The sequence below is a fragment of the Drosophila obscura genome, unplaced genomic scaffold (genome assembly GCF_018151105.1).
Source record: "Drosophila obscura isolate BZ-5 IFL unplaced genomic scaffold, ASM1815110v1 contig_73, whole genome shotgun sequence".
NCBI classification, from domain to species: domain Eukaryota; kingdom Metazoa; phylum Arthropoda; class Insecta; order Diptera; family Drosophilidae; genus Drosophila; species Drosophila obscura.
In genome coordinates, this window is record NW_024542865.1 from 4,744,654 (window position 1) to 4,763,592 (window position 18,939).

The following is an 18,939-nucleotide window of genomic DNA, read 5'->3' on the forward strand; positions in this document are numbered from 1 at the left end:
ATCACTCTCGCCCGGCAATAAAAAATGCAAATGCAAAGTTTTTTTTATTATTTTTTTTTGAATATTTTTAATACATTTTCTTTGTTGCATGCATAAATATGTAACTCGTATAATATTGTTGTTGTTAATACACAGAGAAAGCAATTGATGTTCCGTTTTGCTGATAAATATGCCATCTATATACGTATACTTGTACGATGTTGCCCGGTGTAAATCGGGTTAAATACAATATTTGTTGTGGGTGTTTTTGTTTGTTTTTTTGTTTGTTTGTTGTTGTAGATATTTAGGTAAATATATTTCGCGTATACGCGTATATTGATGTATGTAGATGTTTTACTATGCATGTGGAGGGGTGCGTTAACGCCTCACATATGTATGTATGTATGCATGTACATATGTGTGTGTGATATCAAAAAAAGTTACATAATTTCATTATGTCTGACTTACATACCATACTCGTACATATGTACGTATGTACATATACTCAAAAGATATCCATACAAATGAAAAAAAAAAACACAAAAATAAAAACAAAAATTATGCTTGATTAAACGAATTCATTTTCGATATCGATTTCGATTCTCGTTTGGTTTTTGTTTTGTTTTGTTTTTTTCTCTTTTTTTGTTGTTGTTGCGTTTTTTGTTTGTTTCCTTCAGATAAATATTGTTTTTTTGTTTTTTGTTTTTGTTTTGTATTAAACACACATGTATATTCCTTCATATAGGTATTGTATATATAAGTATATATATGTAAATCGTATATAAGTATTGTATATGTGTTGTTGTATATATTTAAGATATTCACTCCCCCTGTCTGTTTTCTTTTTTCTGTTTTTTCTGTTGTATATTATTACCAAGTGCCTTAATTGAAAAAAAAAAATTCATTTCTTTTTGCTTGTTTAATTTGTTTTTTGTTTGTTGTTTTGTTTTTTGTTTGTTGTAAACGTTTACAAATATTCGTGGACACATAGAGTTCTATAAATTGTTGCCGTTTCTGTGGTTCGTGTGCACATCCAATGCATATAAGAGTATGTGTCCCATAACCCCATAATAGGGGGGGACTAAGATCTAGTTTCGTTATGAAATTGTATAAGGAAATGCTTTCGAATATAACAAATTACGACACTGACGACAAGAGCACAAAAGCACAGCACACAGTGCCACACAACAATAAGGAGTAAGGAGTAGGGAGTATATGATCCAAGAAACAAAACCAAAAAAAAAAAACACCTCCAAAAAGCTCTCACTGAGGGATACATACGGGTATGTATGCACATCCCGCCGCCCTGCGCCAGTTCCATAAGTTCAGTTCCAAAACACAAGCACAAACACACTCATTGATTCATTCGTTCTTATAGCACTGTTCCGTTCTGTTCTGTTCTGTATATATCGTTCACACAATCCGGGCCAGTCTATACTCATATGTGTCGTATATATCGTATAGAAACACTCTCTTCACATTCACGTTTTCTTCTTTTTCTTTTCTGTTTTTTTGTTTTTTTTTTGTTTCAGCTATTACCTTAACAACAAATTGTTTGTACAGACAACATTTCTCATTTCCCTTAGCTTTGTTGGCTTTGCCGCTCCCTTTTTACTTAGCCTAGATCTGTAGATCATATTAATCATATATATATATGTATATATGTATGTATGTATATAGATATATATGTATATGTATTTGTATTTGTATATTCCTTAGCACTCTATATAGTTGCTATATAACATGTAGATCTTAAACGACTAACGACAAAAAAAAAACACGCGTGTATATTTGGATATTCAGAGTTACATATATATATACTAAATATATATAAAAACTAAAAAAAAAAAACACATTTTCGTATGGCTACTTTAGAGATTAAAGAGAATAAGCGAGAGAAGGAAACAAATGGAGTTAATGCAGTGTGAGATGGGAATGGGAATGGGTTGGGGGGGGGGTCTGGTGGCTGCTGGATGGCTGGTGGCTGATGATGGCTGGATGGGTTTTTGTTCAGAAAGATTTTCGCTATATATATATATATATTGTAATAATCATATTCGATATTGGTTATTGGGTATCCCCCAAAGCTTCGGGGGGGACAGACCCTCGAAAACAACTCTACTACGCAAGTAATATGTGGCCGCGGACTTTGTGCCTGTAATAAGTGGCCTAAATGGTACACCAAATGTGGCTATGTTTATGGGTTACTTTTTTAATGGTTATGGTTGCAGGACTCTGTCCCGTTCCATTCCATGCTGCTGCTGCTGCTCTGCTGCTCCATTTTTAAAACTCCTTGAGACTGCCGCCTCGCTTTAGCTTCGTGAGCCGCTTCAAGCTGGAGCTCAGAATGCCGCCGGATCCACCGCCGGTGCTGGTGCTGGGCCTTAGCAGCCCGCCTCCTTCGTTGCCGGCACTGCGATCCCGCTGCATGAACGAACCGCGGAAGCGGACACGGCCACGTCCCCGCCGCTGCTGCTGCTGCAGCTGCTGCTGCTGCTGCTGCTGCTCACCCACGCGGCGCCACAGCTCCGTGAGGGGCGGATGGTGCTGGTGGGGCTGCTGCTGAAGGGTGCAGCAGCACACCAACTCCTGATTTTATAATTTCTTCTCCCACACCACTATGTGAGCATCGTTGGAGTTGGCCGTCAGCGACGGACTCGACGGCGAGGAGCCCCCGCCGCCGCCAGCATTACCGGAGCCGCTCGGTCCGCAGCCGGAGGCGTCGTTCTTGCCACCACTGCCACTGCCCTTGTGGTTGGGGGATGCGTTCGGGCTCTGCCACAGGTGCCGCCAATAGCCGCGTCCCCCCATCAGGGTGATCACGGTGCGCGGCCCGTCGGCGCTCTGCTGCTGCTGCTGCTTGGTGTTTTGCTTCTGCTTGCGCTTCAGTGTGGCCACAGCAGCCGCCGGCTTGTCCGATGACTGTCCTGCTGCTGCTCCAGCTGAAGTTCCTGCTCCTGCTGACGTTCCTGCTCCCAAGGTGTTCTCCGATTTATTGGGAGTGCTGTGCTGGGTCTGGCTCTGGCTCTGGGTCTGCTGCTGCTGCTGATGGTGATGGATGTCGGCGGTGGTCATGAGGCCGTTCTCGGAAATGTTGCCCAGATCGCTGCCAGTGCCGGATGTCTTGTGGCTGGCGCTGCTGCTGTTGCGGGACACCGAACGGCCGCCAAAGAGCCGAATGCCCATGCTCTCCTCGCTGCCCGACGACGTGTACAGGCTGGAGGACTTGGAGTCCACCGACCAGTTGGACAGGTCGAGGGAGCGCGGCCGCGAGGCCTTCATGCGCAGACGCCGGTCCAGGGTGCACACCTTGCCGGGTATGGCAGCCAGTTCGGGATCGGAGCGACGCATTCCCTCGTACATCATGTCCATGAGATTGCCCTGCGTCCCCTCCTCGGCGTCGTAGTCCTCCTTCACGAAAATCAGCTTGCCATACAGTCCGTACACATCGCAGTAGCCCTGCTCCCCGCCATGCTGCGAGCCCGAGCCCGAAACCGAACCCGAACCGCCTGCTGCGCCTCCTGAAGCGCCCGATGCGCCGCCTCCAGCTGCTCCACCCGTTGAGCCATGTCCCCTGGGTAGAGTTTTGGACATTCGGGCATCCTGAGCGGCGCCCAAATCGCGGAACCGCTTGCGATGGAACGCCGGCGAGTTGGCCAGCGAGGCCCGGATCTTGGCCGTGAAGCTCTGGTCCAGCGATCCCTGCTTGTCCAGCTTGGAGCTGCGCGGCGAAGAAGTAGCCGAGGGAGCAGCCGAGTCGCCACCGCCACCGCCGCCGCCGGCGGTCTCCGTGCTTAGGTCCCGGATCATAATGGAGCCAGAGGGAATCGAGGCGGAGCCATCCGCCGACTTGTTCAGATCGCGCCGCAGCACGACGGAGCAATCGTCGATCTCCAGCTTGGGATCGGCATCGATGGCCGGCAGCTGGAGGTCGTCGCCCATGCTGGGCACCGTGGTCGGTACGGTGAGGCCGGCGGGCGGCGGCTTGTAGGTGGGATACACCTTCGGGATGAGCGGTAGGAGGAAGGTGATCGGGCCGAAGTGCGCGTGGCAGGACATGTTGATGCCGCCGCTGATGATGGGCACCCCCTCGAGGCGGGGCAGCGGAATGGTGACGGCAATGCCCACATTGGTGCCCACCCAGAGCAGGCCCTTGCAGGCCATCAGGGCGGTCACATAGACAGAGGTGTTGTTCAGCGGCAGCTCCTTGCGGCCGTCGTGCCGCAGCACACTGGACGCGATATTGATGTCCTGCAGATGCTTGAACGTCTCCGTGTGGTACAGACAGAGCACCGTGGAGTTCTTCAGCGAGATCCACAGGCCAATGCCCGAGTGGGCCATCAGATTCACCTCCTGGGTGGCGCCGTGCTGCACCTCGAAGCTGCGCTGCATCTCCCCATTGAGGGCGTTCAGCACGTACACCCGGTTCGAGCACGAGGCATAGATATTCATGTTGATCGGCAGCAGGCTGGGCACGGGGAAGCCCGTCTCGCCCAGCGCAATCAGCTGCGGCTCGCGCATCTGCCAGACCCCGTCGAACGCGCGCCGATAGATCAAAACGCTGGCATTCGAGAGCGCCACGTAGATGGCATCAAAGTGGTAGAGGATCCGCCTAACAGCGCCCGGCACTGCGTAGCTGCCGAGCTGCTCCTCCTGCTCCGGATTGCGGGCCGAGTAGATCAGCAGCTTGCGGCTCTCGGTGCCCATCCAAATGAGATCGCCCAGCAGGCTGGCTGACGGCTCCTCGCGCTGCATCTTCCACTGATCCAGCCCCTTGATAAACTCCAGTGCCGACACGGTCGTCTCCTGCAGATCAAAGGCGCCCGCCTCCCTCAAATTGCCCGCCTGCTGTGGATGCTGCGCAAAGATGGTGACATGCGAGTTGGATCCGTCGCTGCTGCACATCCACAGATAGTTCAGCTGCTTGTGCCGCCGTCGCGCATTGCCGCTCTGCTTTGTGTCGTTGGCAATGCTATAATAGCATCCACAGCGCACCTGCAATGCAAGACAAGAAAAAGTTAAATAAATAATGGATAATGATAAGTATATGGGAGTATACAATCGTATTCAGAGACTGACTCCTGTAGGCACTGTTGTGCTGCACGCGAGAGTGCAATGGATCCTTAGACGTTTGCATACTTAATGGCAGGTACTCTGATCTCATTTGAATTTATTTGGCATTGTTATGTGACTCAGCTTTCTTAGTTTCCTTTCTTTGCTTTCTTTCGTTGAAATATAACAAAGAGAAGGAGCAGCAAAGCCGTCTCTCTGAGAGGCAGATCAATGTTCCATGCTGTTGCTACGAGAAGCCACCTCCATGGTGCCTCTGCTCCGATCTTTGCTAGCTGCAAATCAGCTTTCGATTTGCTCAAAATTCAGTAGCTAAGCGGCCCTATCTAATGGGTCGCTGACGTGCATTACAGTGGTTGAAACCAATTTAATGTTACTACAAAACATGTGAATGTGTGCGTGCCGACCCATGAACTGAGTGCACATGAATTATGCAATGCTGGCTGTGAAATGCTCAAGCAACGAGTGCGAAATGGCTCCCCCATGGGATATGCATAGTTTACACACCTCGGATTGATGCTGTGACTTGAAGATGGGCATTGCCTTGACAAAGAGCGGCATCTTGCGCGACTGCTTCTGCTGTATAGCCTCCTGTAGCTGCAACTGTTCGGGTGTGTGATGCGGCATCTGGCGGTCGGCGGACTGCATGGCCGGATGGCCCGGCTGGGAGCCGCTGCGCTCCCAGGCGGGCGAATTATTCGGATCGAGGGCCAGCTGGGCCAGACGCAGCTCCGTGATCCATTCCTTCTTGACGTGTGGATTCTGTGTCTGGAATGTGAAGGTCTCCTCCTTGCCGGACTTGTGGCGGCCGACCACCTGCAGACAGCACGAGTCCACCCAGGCCATTTCCTCGTCCTTGCGCTGAATGGAGCCCTGTATGGCATTCAGGACGGTGCGTGTGGTGTTCGCATTCAGATCCTTGTAGCTGCCCTTGAGGCTGCCCACCAGATCGTGGATGCGCGAGATCACCTCGTAATCGTACATCAGGGTGCTCATCTCGCTGCACAGATTGTCGGCGCCGCTGGTCAATGCCGCTGCCGGCGAGCTGCTGTCCGCCCCGCCATGGCCCGGCAGAGTGCCGTGGGCATAGGGGCTGCCAGTGGCGCCCCCAGTGCTGCTATTCGACTTGAGACTGCCGCCGCGATTGAGACCTGCCAAAAGGGATTCAAGGATTATAGATACAGCATTCAGCATGCCAACTGATATATTCCGTTGAAGGATATTCACCTGCTGTGAGTATGCGCGACAGCGTGGCCGATGTGCTATTGTCCACGATCTCGACATCGTTGACGGGGAACATCCACTTGAAGGTGAGCTTCTCGGTGGCCCCAAAGTCGTGCGACTGCTTGGGGGCGACGGACACGCAGATGACCTTGTCGTTGAGCAGCAGCAGCCGTCGCTGCTTGCACTTGACCATGAGGCCGGCCTGGTTGAACTCCATGTGGGTGACATTGTCCTCGCGCAGAAGGTAGCGCGGACGGGGCCCGCCGTGGCCATCGGTGACGCTGACGCTGCTGAGGGCGCGCGTATTGAAGGTGCCAGAGATGTGGCCGAGCATCTCCTTGAACGCCTGATACTGTTCCGCCTCGCGCTTGCTCTCGTTCAGCAGCTCGGCGAGCAGCTCCAGCTGGGAGAGGGCCAGCTGCAGGGACATGCGATCGTGATGGCCCTGCGGCGTGTACTTGAGCAGATCCTGCAGGAACAGTATGAACTGGGGAAAGCGCTGCACCGGCTTCACCATCAGCCCAAAGAACGACAGACGATCGTGGGCGCTGATCTGCTTCACCTTGAAGAAGTCGGCCAATGCCGATTTGCGCTTCTCCTCCATCTTGGCCAGCTCCATGGCCGCCGAGAAGTTGTTGATGAAGCCCGAGTAGATCTCCAGCAGCTGCGGCTTGCCAAAGGCGCTCACAAAACAATCGCCGATCTTCTCGTCCCTGTCCCAATTGCGTACGCACTCAGCCAGCGAGATGCGGAACAGCTTGTGCGAGTGCAAAATGTCCGGCAGGCAATGGAACAGAGTGGCGATCTTCACTGGATTCAGAACGGGTGGATTGCACTCCTCCAAGGGTTTCTTGTAATCCTAAGCAGCCCGCAGCGAAAGAGAGAGTAAAACATTATTAGTTGTGGCTGGATCTGTGGGCTCCCTATTTGATGTTCGATATTCGATATTCGATAATCGATAATCGAATTTCGTGTTTACCAAAAGCTAACTCCATGGGGGGGAATCTTGAGCTCAAGGGATCTGCTCTTGATTTGTGCTTTGATTTGTTTTTGTTTTTCTTTGATTTTGTTGTGTGGTTTTCGGGTTTATTGTCTTTTGTTTTGGTTCTAATTTTGCAACTACTTTTTGAGTGTGGGTGTGTGGATCGTATCGTATGGAAGTGGTGCATGTGTTTTTTTTTTTGTTTTGTTTTTTTGTTTGTGTGTGTATTGGTTAGTGGTTTAGTGTAGTGTCAGTATATAGATACAGTTTGCATTTATTGAAATTAGTTATGATGATTAGTTTAGTGGCGAAGATTCATGGCATGGGAATTCAGGATGGATGGCATGTAAAGAGATCAAATGATTTGGCATGAGATTAATGGTTACATTACAGGTGCTACAGATGTTGCGATAGATAGATACGATAGTTGGGGGGGTTGGCTACTACGAGTAATACTACGGGTGTCATGCATTTCATGGGTCAGCGCGTTCAGCGGTGGGCAGGGGGCCTTTGGTATTCTTTTTTTTTATTCTCGGGCATTCTCTTTGACAGCACTCACTTGTGCGTCTCGAGCCGGTGCATTAATATGTCGCGTCATGCACAGGGCATGTAATTATTGTTTTTTTTTTTTTTTTTTATTCTTGAGTGTTCTCTTTGACAGCACTCACTTGTGCGTCTCGAGTCCAAGCATCAGTGTGCGCCACGTCATGGGTTGGTACCTGCCCACCGCTGCCTTATTGTATCCCTAGGGTCTGAATGATTCGGGTGCCTGTTCAGCACTCGATTTACACGTCAGTTGACACACCGCACAAGTCAGATCTAGTCAGAATCAGTCCCCTAATCCCCAAAAATCCCCAATCCACTACGAGTACTACAATTGCTGTGTGGTTTTTTCTGTAATTTGCAATCCATGCAATCATGGCTGATCGGTTGAAGAACCAAGCGGCCAGTCAACAGCCAGACGATGAGCCCACAGAGGAGCAACTGATCGCCGATGCCTATGCCAATGTGAAGGTACTGGTGGAGGCTGGCGATCAGGCGGGCTATCTGCAGATACAGCCAACGGAGGGGCACAGGTTCGTGCTGGCCAGCTACGACGATGTGCTGGTCGAGAAGTACACCGAGGCGAAACCGCAGGAGCTCAGCAAGTGGGACACGGCCACTGCCTTGGCACCGCTGATCAATCGCATTGAGCCGCAGGACGAGCAGCAGTTGGGCAAAATCCAACTAGATCCGGTCACGGGCAAGCGCTACATGTTGGTGCCCATCGAAGTCAATGTTCTTGTCGATGGCGAGAAGCTCTGCAACATATTTGAAGCGGACCGCAAGAGGCAGCAGCAGGCACGGCAGAAGAAGCACGAGAAGGCGTTGCAGGTGAAGAAGGAGGCGCTTGTGGATCTGGCCATTGAAGCCACAGCACAGAAAACATTCAGGCAGCTGGTGGATCAGGAGAACACTTCAAAGGAAGAGACTCAGAAGAAAGCACAGAAGAGCCCCAAGAAGGCGTCTCAGAGGATGAGCCTCAAGGAGCGGCTTGCAAGGCGCAGCCAGAAGAAGCAGCTTCAAGGGGAGCAGGCTCCACAGGAAGAGCCGCAAGGGCAGACTTCAAAGGAGTCCCAGCGCCTGGACGACTACAAGGCGGTGGTCGTTGTGCCCCCCATAATATTCTCCTTCAAAGCGGGCCTCGGCCAAGAGGCACAGCAGCATGCGACGGAGCCAGCAGCTTCTTCCAATCAGCAGGAAGAAGCGAAGCAAGTCTAGTCGCAGCTCTCACCCTCACTCACTTCGGACCCAAAGCAGAAGCCAGAGGAGAGCAGAATGGCCTAGAGAACCGCCGGGCAGCAGAGCAGAAGGGATTACGGCTCTAAGCCATTCTGTTGTCACCTGATTTTCGACTACAAATTACAGAGTTTACATTTGCTGGATCGTCGTTGTTGATCCCTGAATAAATTCAGCATTCTGTTGATGGTTATACGAGTAGTTGGCTGTAGCTTTCAGCTGCCCCCTGGATGCCCCCCCCTGGATGCCGCCCTCTGGAGTACTCACATTGACTAGACGCTGGAGGGTAGCCACATACGAGTTCTCGCTGTGCACGATGGCTGCCACAATGTGTCGCCGCTTGAGCTGCTGCTGCGAGAGTCCGGCCGGTGCCGGTGGCAGCATCGGTACAATCAAACGTCCATGGGCCGTGCGGGCATTGCCGCCCCCATTGGCTGCTGCTGCTGCTGCTGCTGTGGCTGCTGCTGCACGACTGCCGCCCGGTGTCAGCATCATGTCCATGTCGAAGCGATTGCTGGCCACCGCCGCTGCTGATGCCTCGTCATCTTCATTCTGCAAGCAAGAAGAAGGCAAATGGAGGCAATGGAATCCTTTTAGTTTCGCTCTCTCTCTCTCTCTTGGGGGAAGTACTTACCTCTGGTACTCCGGGCATCATCTTGCTGGCACCCAATGTGGCCAGCTTACCGGGCGAGCTGCTGTCCAGCGCTGTGCCTGCCACTATTTTGGGTGATCCCCCGCCGGCGGCGGCGCTGCCAGCCGCCATGGCCGTTGCTGCCGCATCGGGCGTATCGAAGCTGGCCGCCGTCGACTGGCGGACATCGTACTGGTGCGTGGAGCCGCGACGTATCGAGAACCAACGCGAGAGACGGCCGCCTGGGGACTCGCCGGGAGTCGTGAGATCCTCGCGTTGCGACGATGACCCGCCACCAGTGGCGGGCATTGTGCAGGCGCTGGCCCTGCGCATAATCATGTTGCTGCTGCTGCTGTCCGTTGCCGGAGTTTGTCCCGATGCTGAGCTATTCGATGTGCCGGCTGTTGCAGTGCCTGAACCGGAACCGGAAGCGGAAGCGGATGCGGAAGCGGGTCCTGTGCCGGTGCCGGCCGTGCGCCATTTGTCAAAGGACAAATGCTGCTTGGCCTTGTTGAAGGTGGAACGCAATTGCGAATTGCGTTGGTTGTTGGCGCTTAGGGAACTCACGCTGCTGCTGGTCTGCTCCTCTTCGGTTAATACCTCCTCGTCGGAGTGGCTCGCAGTGGGCGCTTCCCTCTCCGACTCCCTTTCACGACACGGCGACTTGTTGTCGCGCTCGCTGCTGGTGCTGCTGCAGGCGCCGCTGCTGCCTACGACTGCACCAACGCCAACGCCAACACCAACGGCAGCCTGGCCACCGTTGGCGCTGAAGCTTCCGCCGGCAATTGTGGGGGCGCCGCTGTCCTGGCTGCCGCTAGGACTGGCCTTAAGACTGAGTAGATTGTTGCAGGATCGCTGCTGCTGTTGCTGCTGTTGCTGCTGTTGCTGCTGCTGCTGCTGCTGCTGCTGCTGTTCTCGTTGCTCCCGCTGTTCGGCGATGCGTCGACTGAAGGCGCTATGCAGCTGCGCTGTGGTGATGCTGGCGTTGTGTCCCGGATTGATCGACGATGGCGAGTGGATAAACGAAGACGTCTGCTGCTGGTGCTGCTGCTGCTGGTGCTGTTGCTGATCGTCCAAGGTGTCCTCCCATGAGCCAGAGTTTATTCGGTGCTCATCTAAAAGAAACAAAAGAATGGCCGAGAACTGTTATGACTGAGGGTTGGAGGTTGGGGCGAAAATCCACCTGGAGGTGGATCGCAGCCAATTATTATGGCCAATTATTTGTACGTTCTGTAGGTGAGTTAATTGTGTAAGCACATTTGTGGGCCAATATGCAGATTAAGTTGGCCAACAGGATTTGGCCATGGCCATGTCTGGTCGTGTCAGCCATGGCCAGCCGCTTGCCAGCCGCTTGCGGCGTGGGATTCGCGCTGATCAAAGTGCAAAAGCCGCCAAGCCAAAGTTCTGGCCAACAATCAAGCGACTGCGACTGCGAGTGCTGCAGAGTGTGGGCTAACTGTCAAGTGGTGGCCATGGGGCAGCCTCCCACACAACTCCACCCGACCAGCAGCAGCAGCAGCAGCAGCAGCAGCATTAGAATTAGAATTAGAGGCCAGCTGGAGGCAGGCAGCATATATGCAATACCCTTTTTCCTTCAGTTGGGTATTGTCCACACTCATGGCATTTATTTTCCATGTTGCTGCCTTTGACTCTTGACTTTATTCCGTGATTATTTATGCAGCGTGTGCTACCCTTGCCTAGGGTATTATTTCAGTCGAAGTGCGAGCACACAGCCGGACACATGCCCAAAGACAAGGGCGACAACGAGACGTTGGAGGGAACAAGTCCCTCCAAGACAAAACACATTGGGCCATGGCCAATGCGAGTTCTAATTCGTATTCCGATTACGTTTGCAGATCGAAGCCGAGATTCAGAGACACAAAAACCGTAACATGTGCCCGGCTCCTGGAGTCCATTAATCACGTGGCATGGACCGGAGCAACTCTTCGACTCTGTCTCTTGAACTGTGATAATTGCAAAATTCTGACTCCAGTCTACCCCCCAAAATCCTCCACTGCACTCCCCAAATTTAATCCTCTTTCATATATTGTGTGTCTGCCTCAAAAAGAGGCTCAAAATTATATAAATATTTTGCACAAATTGTGAAAACATCTTCAAATTACATTATGCCCCATATATACGGGCAAAGCCCAAACATTTTTGCTGCATGGGGGGGCATGGGGGGCCAGGACAAAATTCGCTTTTACAAAATTGAGTTTGTGTAACTTTTTCAGACGCAGGCTCGACTCAGAGGCAGTCCTGAAAGTCCTGAATGGTTGGGAGGTGGGGGGGGCAGAGAAGAGCATTGGGGAAATGTCACAAAGTATGAGGGAACGGGGAGAACGGGGGGCCGGAGGCTGGGCATCGTTTAATTTGATTGCCGGCTAAAACATACTTACACACACACACACACACACACACACACATTTATTCGTACAGTGTATTTGTGCATACACTTTGATTAACATAATCCCCAAATATACACGCCACACGCCACACGCAACTGCTGGGGGCGGGGGCAGTGCAGGGAGAGTTTTTATAATTAATCTAAAATAACTTTCGATGGGAGCAAAGGCAATGGCAATATGCCGCCAGCCAGCTTAAAGACCGGACTAATACACTGAGCGAAAAAAAGCAGCGACACGAAAATTGTTGCCCAGTTCCTTTTGAATTTGATGAGTCTTTCATTTGCATGCATTTCTTTTGTGTTACTAATTTTGATTTAATTTTGGCATATTCTTGTGCTCCTTTTGGTATTTTCCCACACAATTTGAAGGGTGCCAAAGGATCCTCCTTATCCAACAGATAGTTTGTATGGATTTCATTTTAAGCCACAAAATATGCAACAGATGAATGATTTTTGGCATGTATTTCGAGTGCACAGAATGAAACGAAGAATATATTATATTATTGGGCAATAACTCTCTGTGGCACAGCCCACAGATCCTTTCTCCCTTTGCCTTGGGCAAGATCACCCCTTTCAGTTACTCCCTAAGTTGAGTGGCAAACTCTTTTGGCAGCGTAGAATATTGTAGAATATTTAATATTGCACTTGGAGGCCCACTGATGGGGGAAGACTACGCATCGCACAGACTCGCATATCATTCACACACTACGTGAGAGATTCTATTAAGTGTTTGCCCCAAATACCGATCCCACTCAACTCAATCCTCGCTGCATAGATTTTTCGTTTCTTTTTTGTTTGGGGATTTTGTTACGACACATCACGTATACGCACTGCAGTCCGTACTCCACGTACTCCACGTACTCCACGCACTCAACACTGCCACGGCCCTCTGTGTGTGTGTGTGTTGATGCTCATTAATTATCATCTTGCAAGTGTGTGTGTGTGTGCAACAGTTAGCGGAAACCACATGGCACGCAAAAGATATCCACCGCTGCTGCTTCCACCACTCCTTTTTTGCATAATGGAAAATGATTTTGCGAGCCGACAAAATATTAATCATACGCCAATACGCGAGAGGCAGCGAACAGGCCCGCGGGGGAGTCGCATCGCATCGCCGTTCCAACTTTGCCAACATCTTTCAGTCTTCGGTCTGCAGTCTTCAGTCTTCCATCTCTCGCGAGATTCTCTCTCATGCAATAGTTTTCGTGCGATTTTTTGCATAACAATTGCCTTTGCTTTGCTGCCTCTATTGGTCCATCAGTCAGTCAGTCAGCCAGTCAGCCAGCCAGTCATTTGGTTAGTCATTCAGCCAATTCATTCCGTTCGATGCCATTTCATTTGGTCTCGCATTTCTGCCAATTGCTGCGAGTGATTAATGAGCCACTCATTAATGCCGAGTACCGAATGCCGAATGCCGTCTGACGACTGACGACTGACGCGACTGGCGAATGCAGAACAACAGACGAGAGATATCTGTGAATGCCGATTGCCGATTGCCGAATGCTAATGCTCTCCTCCCTCCTACCCAGCACACACTTAAATCATACAAATTATATACCCCGAGTACTCTGTACATACGTTCTTTATTGTTTTGCCAACTCATTTGACGCCCACAGGTCCGTGGTGGCACACACACGAGAGACCCACAGAGAGCCAAGCCAAAAGCCATAGACATTGCCAAAGCTGCCGCCAAAGACAACGCCAGAGACAAAGACAACGCCAGAGACAAAGCCAAAGACAAAGAGAGACACGGATCGTGGATATCTTGCGGGTCTTGCGGGTCCATTGCTAATTGAAATGACAAATACGAAAAGCCCCATGGAGGAGTTAGAGCACACAGCTAGAAAATTGTATACCCTTTTGGTGTAAACGAATTGTTCCTCCCAGACTCACAAAGCAGAGTCTGAGAACAATACAACAATATTCCAGGGAAAGATCTATTAAAGAATAGAGCAGGCAAGGGGGCAGGGGGGGCAAGGGGGCAGCTGTACCTGTAGTACTCAAAGTTCAAAGGTTTTCGCATCCGCAAAATAATAATTAAGCGACAATCAGCTGCAGAACTTGCGGCCCAATTAAGACTCAGGCTCAGCAGTAGCAAGGGGATACGCCTCTTGATCGTTCGCCCTCCGACATGCCACACTCTGAATGCTCTTCGTTTGCGGCCACAGACAGTTGCATGCCACACACATACACAGAGCTGTGGCAGCCATCGACAGACAATTGGCTCATAAATATTTCACTCAAACAAGTTCCGCTGGGATGCCAAAAAAAAAAACAAGAACAAAAAACGCGAAGCGAGAGACAAAATGTAAAATAATTTTGTGTGCCACTTGCCACTTCCACAGCCAACCCCCCACCATCTATGTCAGGCACTGATACGGAACCCACAAATACATTTTAGAGATTCATTCCTTGGCAGGGTTCTCTGTCTTCCTTCGGTTGCCGAAAATTAACTAAAAGTTGGGATTGGAATTGCGCAATGCTCCCCCTGTACCCTCCTCCCCCCCTACACACTGTACCCTGTAGCCATCCTTCATCTCTCACACGTGGCGTGTCTGTCACCCTAATAAGTGTGGAAATTGCTTTCTATTTGCAATTTTGATGCCACACAAACCCAAAGCTCGAGGTGGCTGGCTAAGGAGCTGCCAGCAAGAGGTGTCCTGGCGTCAAAGTCAAAGTCAAGCGCGTGCCTTTTGTCATAAACTAATTATTATAATGTAAATCACACACGTAGCAGCAGCAGCAGCAGCAACGGCAGTAAATTCCTGCAGGGAAAAGTGTGTGGCTGTGTGGCATATCCTGCTGCATATTCATGAATGCCGCATACACACCAGCAGCAGCACCAGCCGCAGCAGCAGCAGCAGCAGCAGCACATTGACAGTAAAGGGGACATAGAATAAGTCAACAGACTTCAGACAGCAGAGGCAAAAAGGCAATCAAATCGGGAATCAAGTCACTTTGCAATGAGCTTTACTTATTCACAGAGCCAGCCATGTACGGAGTATTCATCCATCGCGTATCGCAGTCTATTTCGAGTGCAATAAGTGCGACTATCTCAAGCAAAAGATGACACTTTGACACCTCTTTGGGTTTCAGGGTTTCGAGTGATTCGAGTGAGCGACAAATACATAATTCAAACACGAAACGTTTCGATTAATCGAACAGGATGAAAGTTCCAAAAGGGTGGAAGGCTTCTGCTCTGGGTTTCTTCGTTTTTGAAATGGAAAGAGACAAAGCTGAAGATTATCTATCTCTGCATTATGCTCTCTTTTTCTCTTGCTTTCTGCGAGTGCCTCTGCATTTTTCTTACTCCCATTGCATTGCGTGTCAAAGTGAAAAACTGTGCCACAGAGAAAATAGAATTTGGGGGAATGGGAATGAGAGTCTCGTGGCGATTCGAGTCACAAATTAATGATATCAAAATTATGCACAAAAAAAAGAGTTAGACACCAGAGATAGAGAAAGAGCAAGAGCAAGAGAGAGAGAGAGAGAGAGAGAGATTTTATCGAGTGCCTCTGCTGCAGCTGCAGTGATAAACTTTTGCAACTTTACGACTTCATTAATAAAATTGAAAACTGTTCGGCCTGTTAACGGTGATCATCGGTGGCCACAGAGTCAGAGAGTGGAAGAGGGACAGAGTGAGAGAGTGGTTTGCTGGGGTGCTGGGGTGCTGGGGTGCTGGGGTGGTGGGGGCCAAGCAATTAAATTTTTGTTCAATTTGCCAGAGAGCCAACGAACAATTTGGGTTAAAATGTCTGTCTGTCTGTCTGTCTGTCGGTGTGTCGGTGTGTCGGTCTGGGTCTCTCGACCGATCGGCCAAATGTTCGTTTTTGGCTAAATGATTTTTCGTTTGTTGACTCAATCAATGAATCAATGGGGGGTGGCGCGGGAGGTGGGTGCAAGTGGGCAGGGAAAAAGGTGAGTGGTGGCAGCAGCAGCAGCAGCAGCAGCAGCAGCAGCAGCAGCAGCAGCAGCAGCAGCAGCAGCAGCAGCAGCAGAGGCAGCTGCCACAGACAGTCAATTTACCCAGAGATTTGCACTTAATTATGCCTGAACCCAAATCCGAATACGAACACACCCCACAGATATACGGACTCGGAAGCTTAATCGTATTTCTCGTCTATTTCTCGTCTATTTTGTGGTGTGAAAAGTCAGTCCTATCTATCCGTATGCTGTATGTATTTTTTTCTTTATTTTTTGTTCTTATTTCGATTTCGTATTCTATTCATTGCGCCTTCAGGCAACCCAAGCAAATTGCTTTTTAAGTTCTCCTCCAACGAACATCAAAAACAGCTAAAAGAAAAAAAAAGGAAAAAAAGTAATAAAAAAAAAGAACAAAAACAAAACTTGCCAAAGATCAAATCAAAGATAAAGCCACAAATAAAATGAAAAACCTCGCAACCTGCGGGAAATGTGTTAATGTGAGAAAAACGCAAAAGAAACAGGAGGGGTCAGGTCAGAGGTGGATATATGGATGGATGGGATGCCCGGGAGTGCGAGTGGGAGTGGGACTGGCAGTGGCAGTGGCCGTGGAGGGGGTTTCCATGAAAACTTGAGTGACTAAAAAGTTAATGAAGCCGATTGCAAGGGAACGAAACACAGAAAGGGGAAAATGTGTGATAATTGAGGGCTGCAGCCTCTCAGCACAAGCGGCTTAGTGCGAAAAAGCTTTCAGAGGGGTACAAAAAAAAAAAAAATTAATGAATTTTTCTTGGCAGCAGCTTGGAAATTCACTGGAAATTCACTCTCTTTGTAGCACTTTGAATGGTGTTCCAGGAACTGCTGCTGTTGCTCTCTTCAGGACTTAATCCTTAAGCCATATTTTCCAGCAAAAGCGACATAAAAGTGATTTTTTTTTTTATTACTTGGAAATCTGCGATTTGTCGTTGTCCATCGAGAGTGTGCAATTTTTTCGTTTACGCAAATTTCAGAACCATTCAGTGACAGTGGAAGCCGCCTCAAAAGTGCATTTCATTCGAAAACCAGGTGTTCAAACAGCCAAATGGCCAATTGGCAAATGTTTCTGTGTTGATTGTGGCTATAATATTAATGCAGGCTGATTCAAATTCTGCAATCTGTTGGACATGAGCATTTTTAAGGATTCTGCATTCGAGGATTACTTCTGCGTGCTTTTCTTTTTACAGAGCTCCAGCTGCGCCTTACCGAAGGGATATGGAGTGGCGCATCTGCCTTCTGGTTCCATTTTGAGCCGAAATATACCAAACCAAAGCGAACAGAACCGAACCAGACGAGCACCAGACCGAGGACCGACTGCCTTGACCATTAACCAGTACCACGGCACTCGTCCAAAAGGCGTTCCGCTTTGTTCCCACCTTTTTGTACACCGCCTGGACTGGCCTGGCCTGGCCTGGCCCAGCTGGCCCCCTGTTTTGTTCGTTTTGTCCATTTTTTTGTCGGTTTCCGTTCATCAATAGTTAAGGCATTTGGATTATAGAAATTCGATTGCAAATTGCCCCAGGATGACCTTGTTAATGTCAAGCGGTACGCCCCGTAGATAATCTAAACCTCTGTCTATCCGCCACATTCCGTATCCTCGGTTTCTCTCTCATTGTTTCACTCTCTCTCTCTGTCTGTCTCTGTGTCTATCTCTGACTCTGTGTTTGTCTCCGTTTTTCAGTCGTCGCGAACTAGTTTTCCCATTTTCCAGTTGCAGTTGCAAGGGGGTGGGGGAGGAGGAGCTGCCACAAAGTTAGTCAGTCAGTGGTACAGATATTCATTGTCCCACATGAATTATTTAAGCGCTGCAACGCTGATTGGATACCTTGGCATAGCCATGTGAAAAACGCCAGATCCAAATTAAACACAGCGCCACAGAGTGCCGCAGAAGGCGCGTGGCATATAATTTTTCCTTACACCATCCATCCACCCTGTGCACTTTTCGTTGTTCTCTCGTTTTTCTTGTCTTTCAATTGCAACTTTGGCTTCGAGTGGGGGTCTGCGCTTTTGAGGTGTATGCCTGAGCAGGCCTGTGGCATATTGGCGCATTGGTGTGGGCTCTCTCCTCTCCTACTCTGGTTCTATTCATGTGAATGAACAGCACCAGCACCAGCACCAGCAACCCAAAAACCCCGGAAAAAACGCCATGACGAGGAGCCACCTCCAATGGACGGACTTCAAGTCAACTCGAAGTCAACTCAACTCAATTGCTTTGGCAACTCGACGCAGGGCGCTGCTCTGTGCACTTGACGATTCCCCTGGTCTCCCTCCCTGGGATGCCATCGTCCATGTAAAATGCCACAAAATGTTCCCAGTCTCAGTCCCAGTCGCTGTACCGTTCCCGTTCCCCTCTGTGTGTGTGTGTGTGCAGCAGTCTTCACTCTTTTGTTGCCTATTTTAAGGCATTTCCTTGCAGGCTGCTTTGAAAAAGGAAACCCGTCTCGTCTCCGTCATTGTGTGATGGCTTTTTATTTTTCTGCTCCCTTCACCACCAACGTCCGAAAGGCATATCCCACCCATTACTCCAATTGGGGGTATATCAGTGCTCGATCCAATCTGATCCGTGATTAAGATGGAATATATGGCTAGATCAGCGTGGGGCTGTCATCCCTTTATCAGCGACTCCTGGGTATATTCTCTTTTGCGGCATTCGCTTGTGCATCTCGCGTCGAGCATCAATGTGCCGCGGCATCTGGCAGCAACGCGTCATGCGGCAGCGTCCCTCGGCCGCAAGCTTCGGCCAATTGTTGCTGCCCAATCTCCGCAATCATTTCTGATTTCTGCTGCATCTGCTGCTGTTCTTTTCGATTCACTGGGTATCTTTCAGGTTGTTTCTGCGTGTTCTCTGGCACAACAATTTTCCTTCCTAAAACATAAAACGCGAGAAGAAGAAACGTTGGGGCAACATTG

At 49.7% G+C, this 18,939-nt stretch overlaps 2 protein-coding genes across 3 annotated transcripts in view; one reads left to right on the forward strand and one right to left on the reverse strand.

Moving 5' to 3' along the window:
- Positions 1-863: 863 nt before the first annotated feature.
- The window catches only part of LOC111065308, a 120,257-nt gene continuing 102,181 nt past the window's right edge, over positions 864-18,939 (reverse strand). For both annotated transcript variants that reach the window (XM_041595565.1, XM_041595564.1), the window contains 5 exons: positions 9,669-10,780; positions 9,302-9,586; positions 6,277-7,132; positions 5,557-6,200; positions 864-4,974 (listed from right to left, as the gene is read on the reverse strand). In XM_041595565.1, coding sequence (XP_041451499.1) covers positions 2,575-4,974; positions 5,557-6,200; positions 6,277-7,132; positions 9,302-9,586; positions 9,669-10,780 — 5,297 coding nt within the window. In that variant the 3' untranslated portion in view covers positions 864-2,574. The remainder of the gene's footprint in view (positions 4,975-5,556; positions 6,201-6,276; positions 7,133-9,301; positions 9,587-9,668; positions 10,781-18,939) is intronic.
- On the forward strand, positions 8,050-9,235 carry LOC111065310. The gene has a single exon (XM_022353418.2). The coding sequence runs from the start codon at positions 8,174-8,176 to the stop codon at positions 9,014-9,016; it is 843 nt and encodes a 280-aa protein (XP_022209110.2). The 5' UTR covers positions 8,050-8,173; the 3' UTR covers positions 9,017-9,235.

Bases quoted from the DNA above. Each gene is read 5' to 3' on its own strand.
- LOC111065310 (XM_022353418.2), top strand. From the start codon at position 8,174: ATGGCTGATCGGTTGAAGAACCAAGCGGCCAGTCAACAGCCAGACGAT.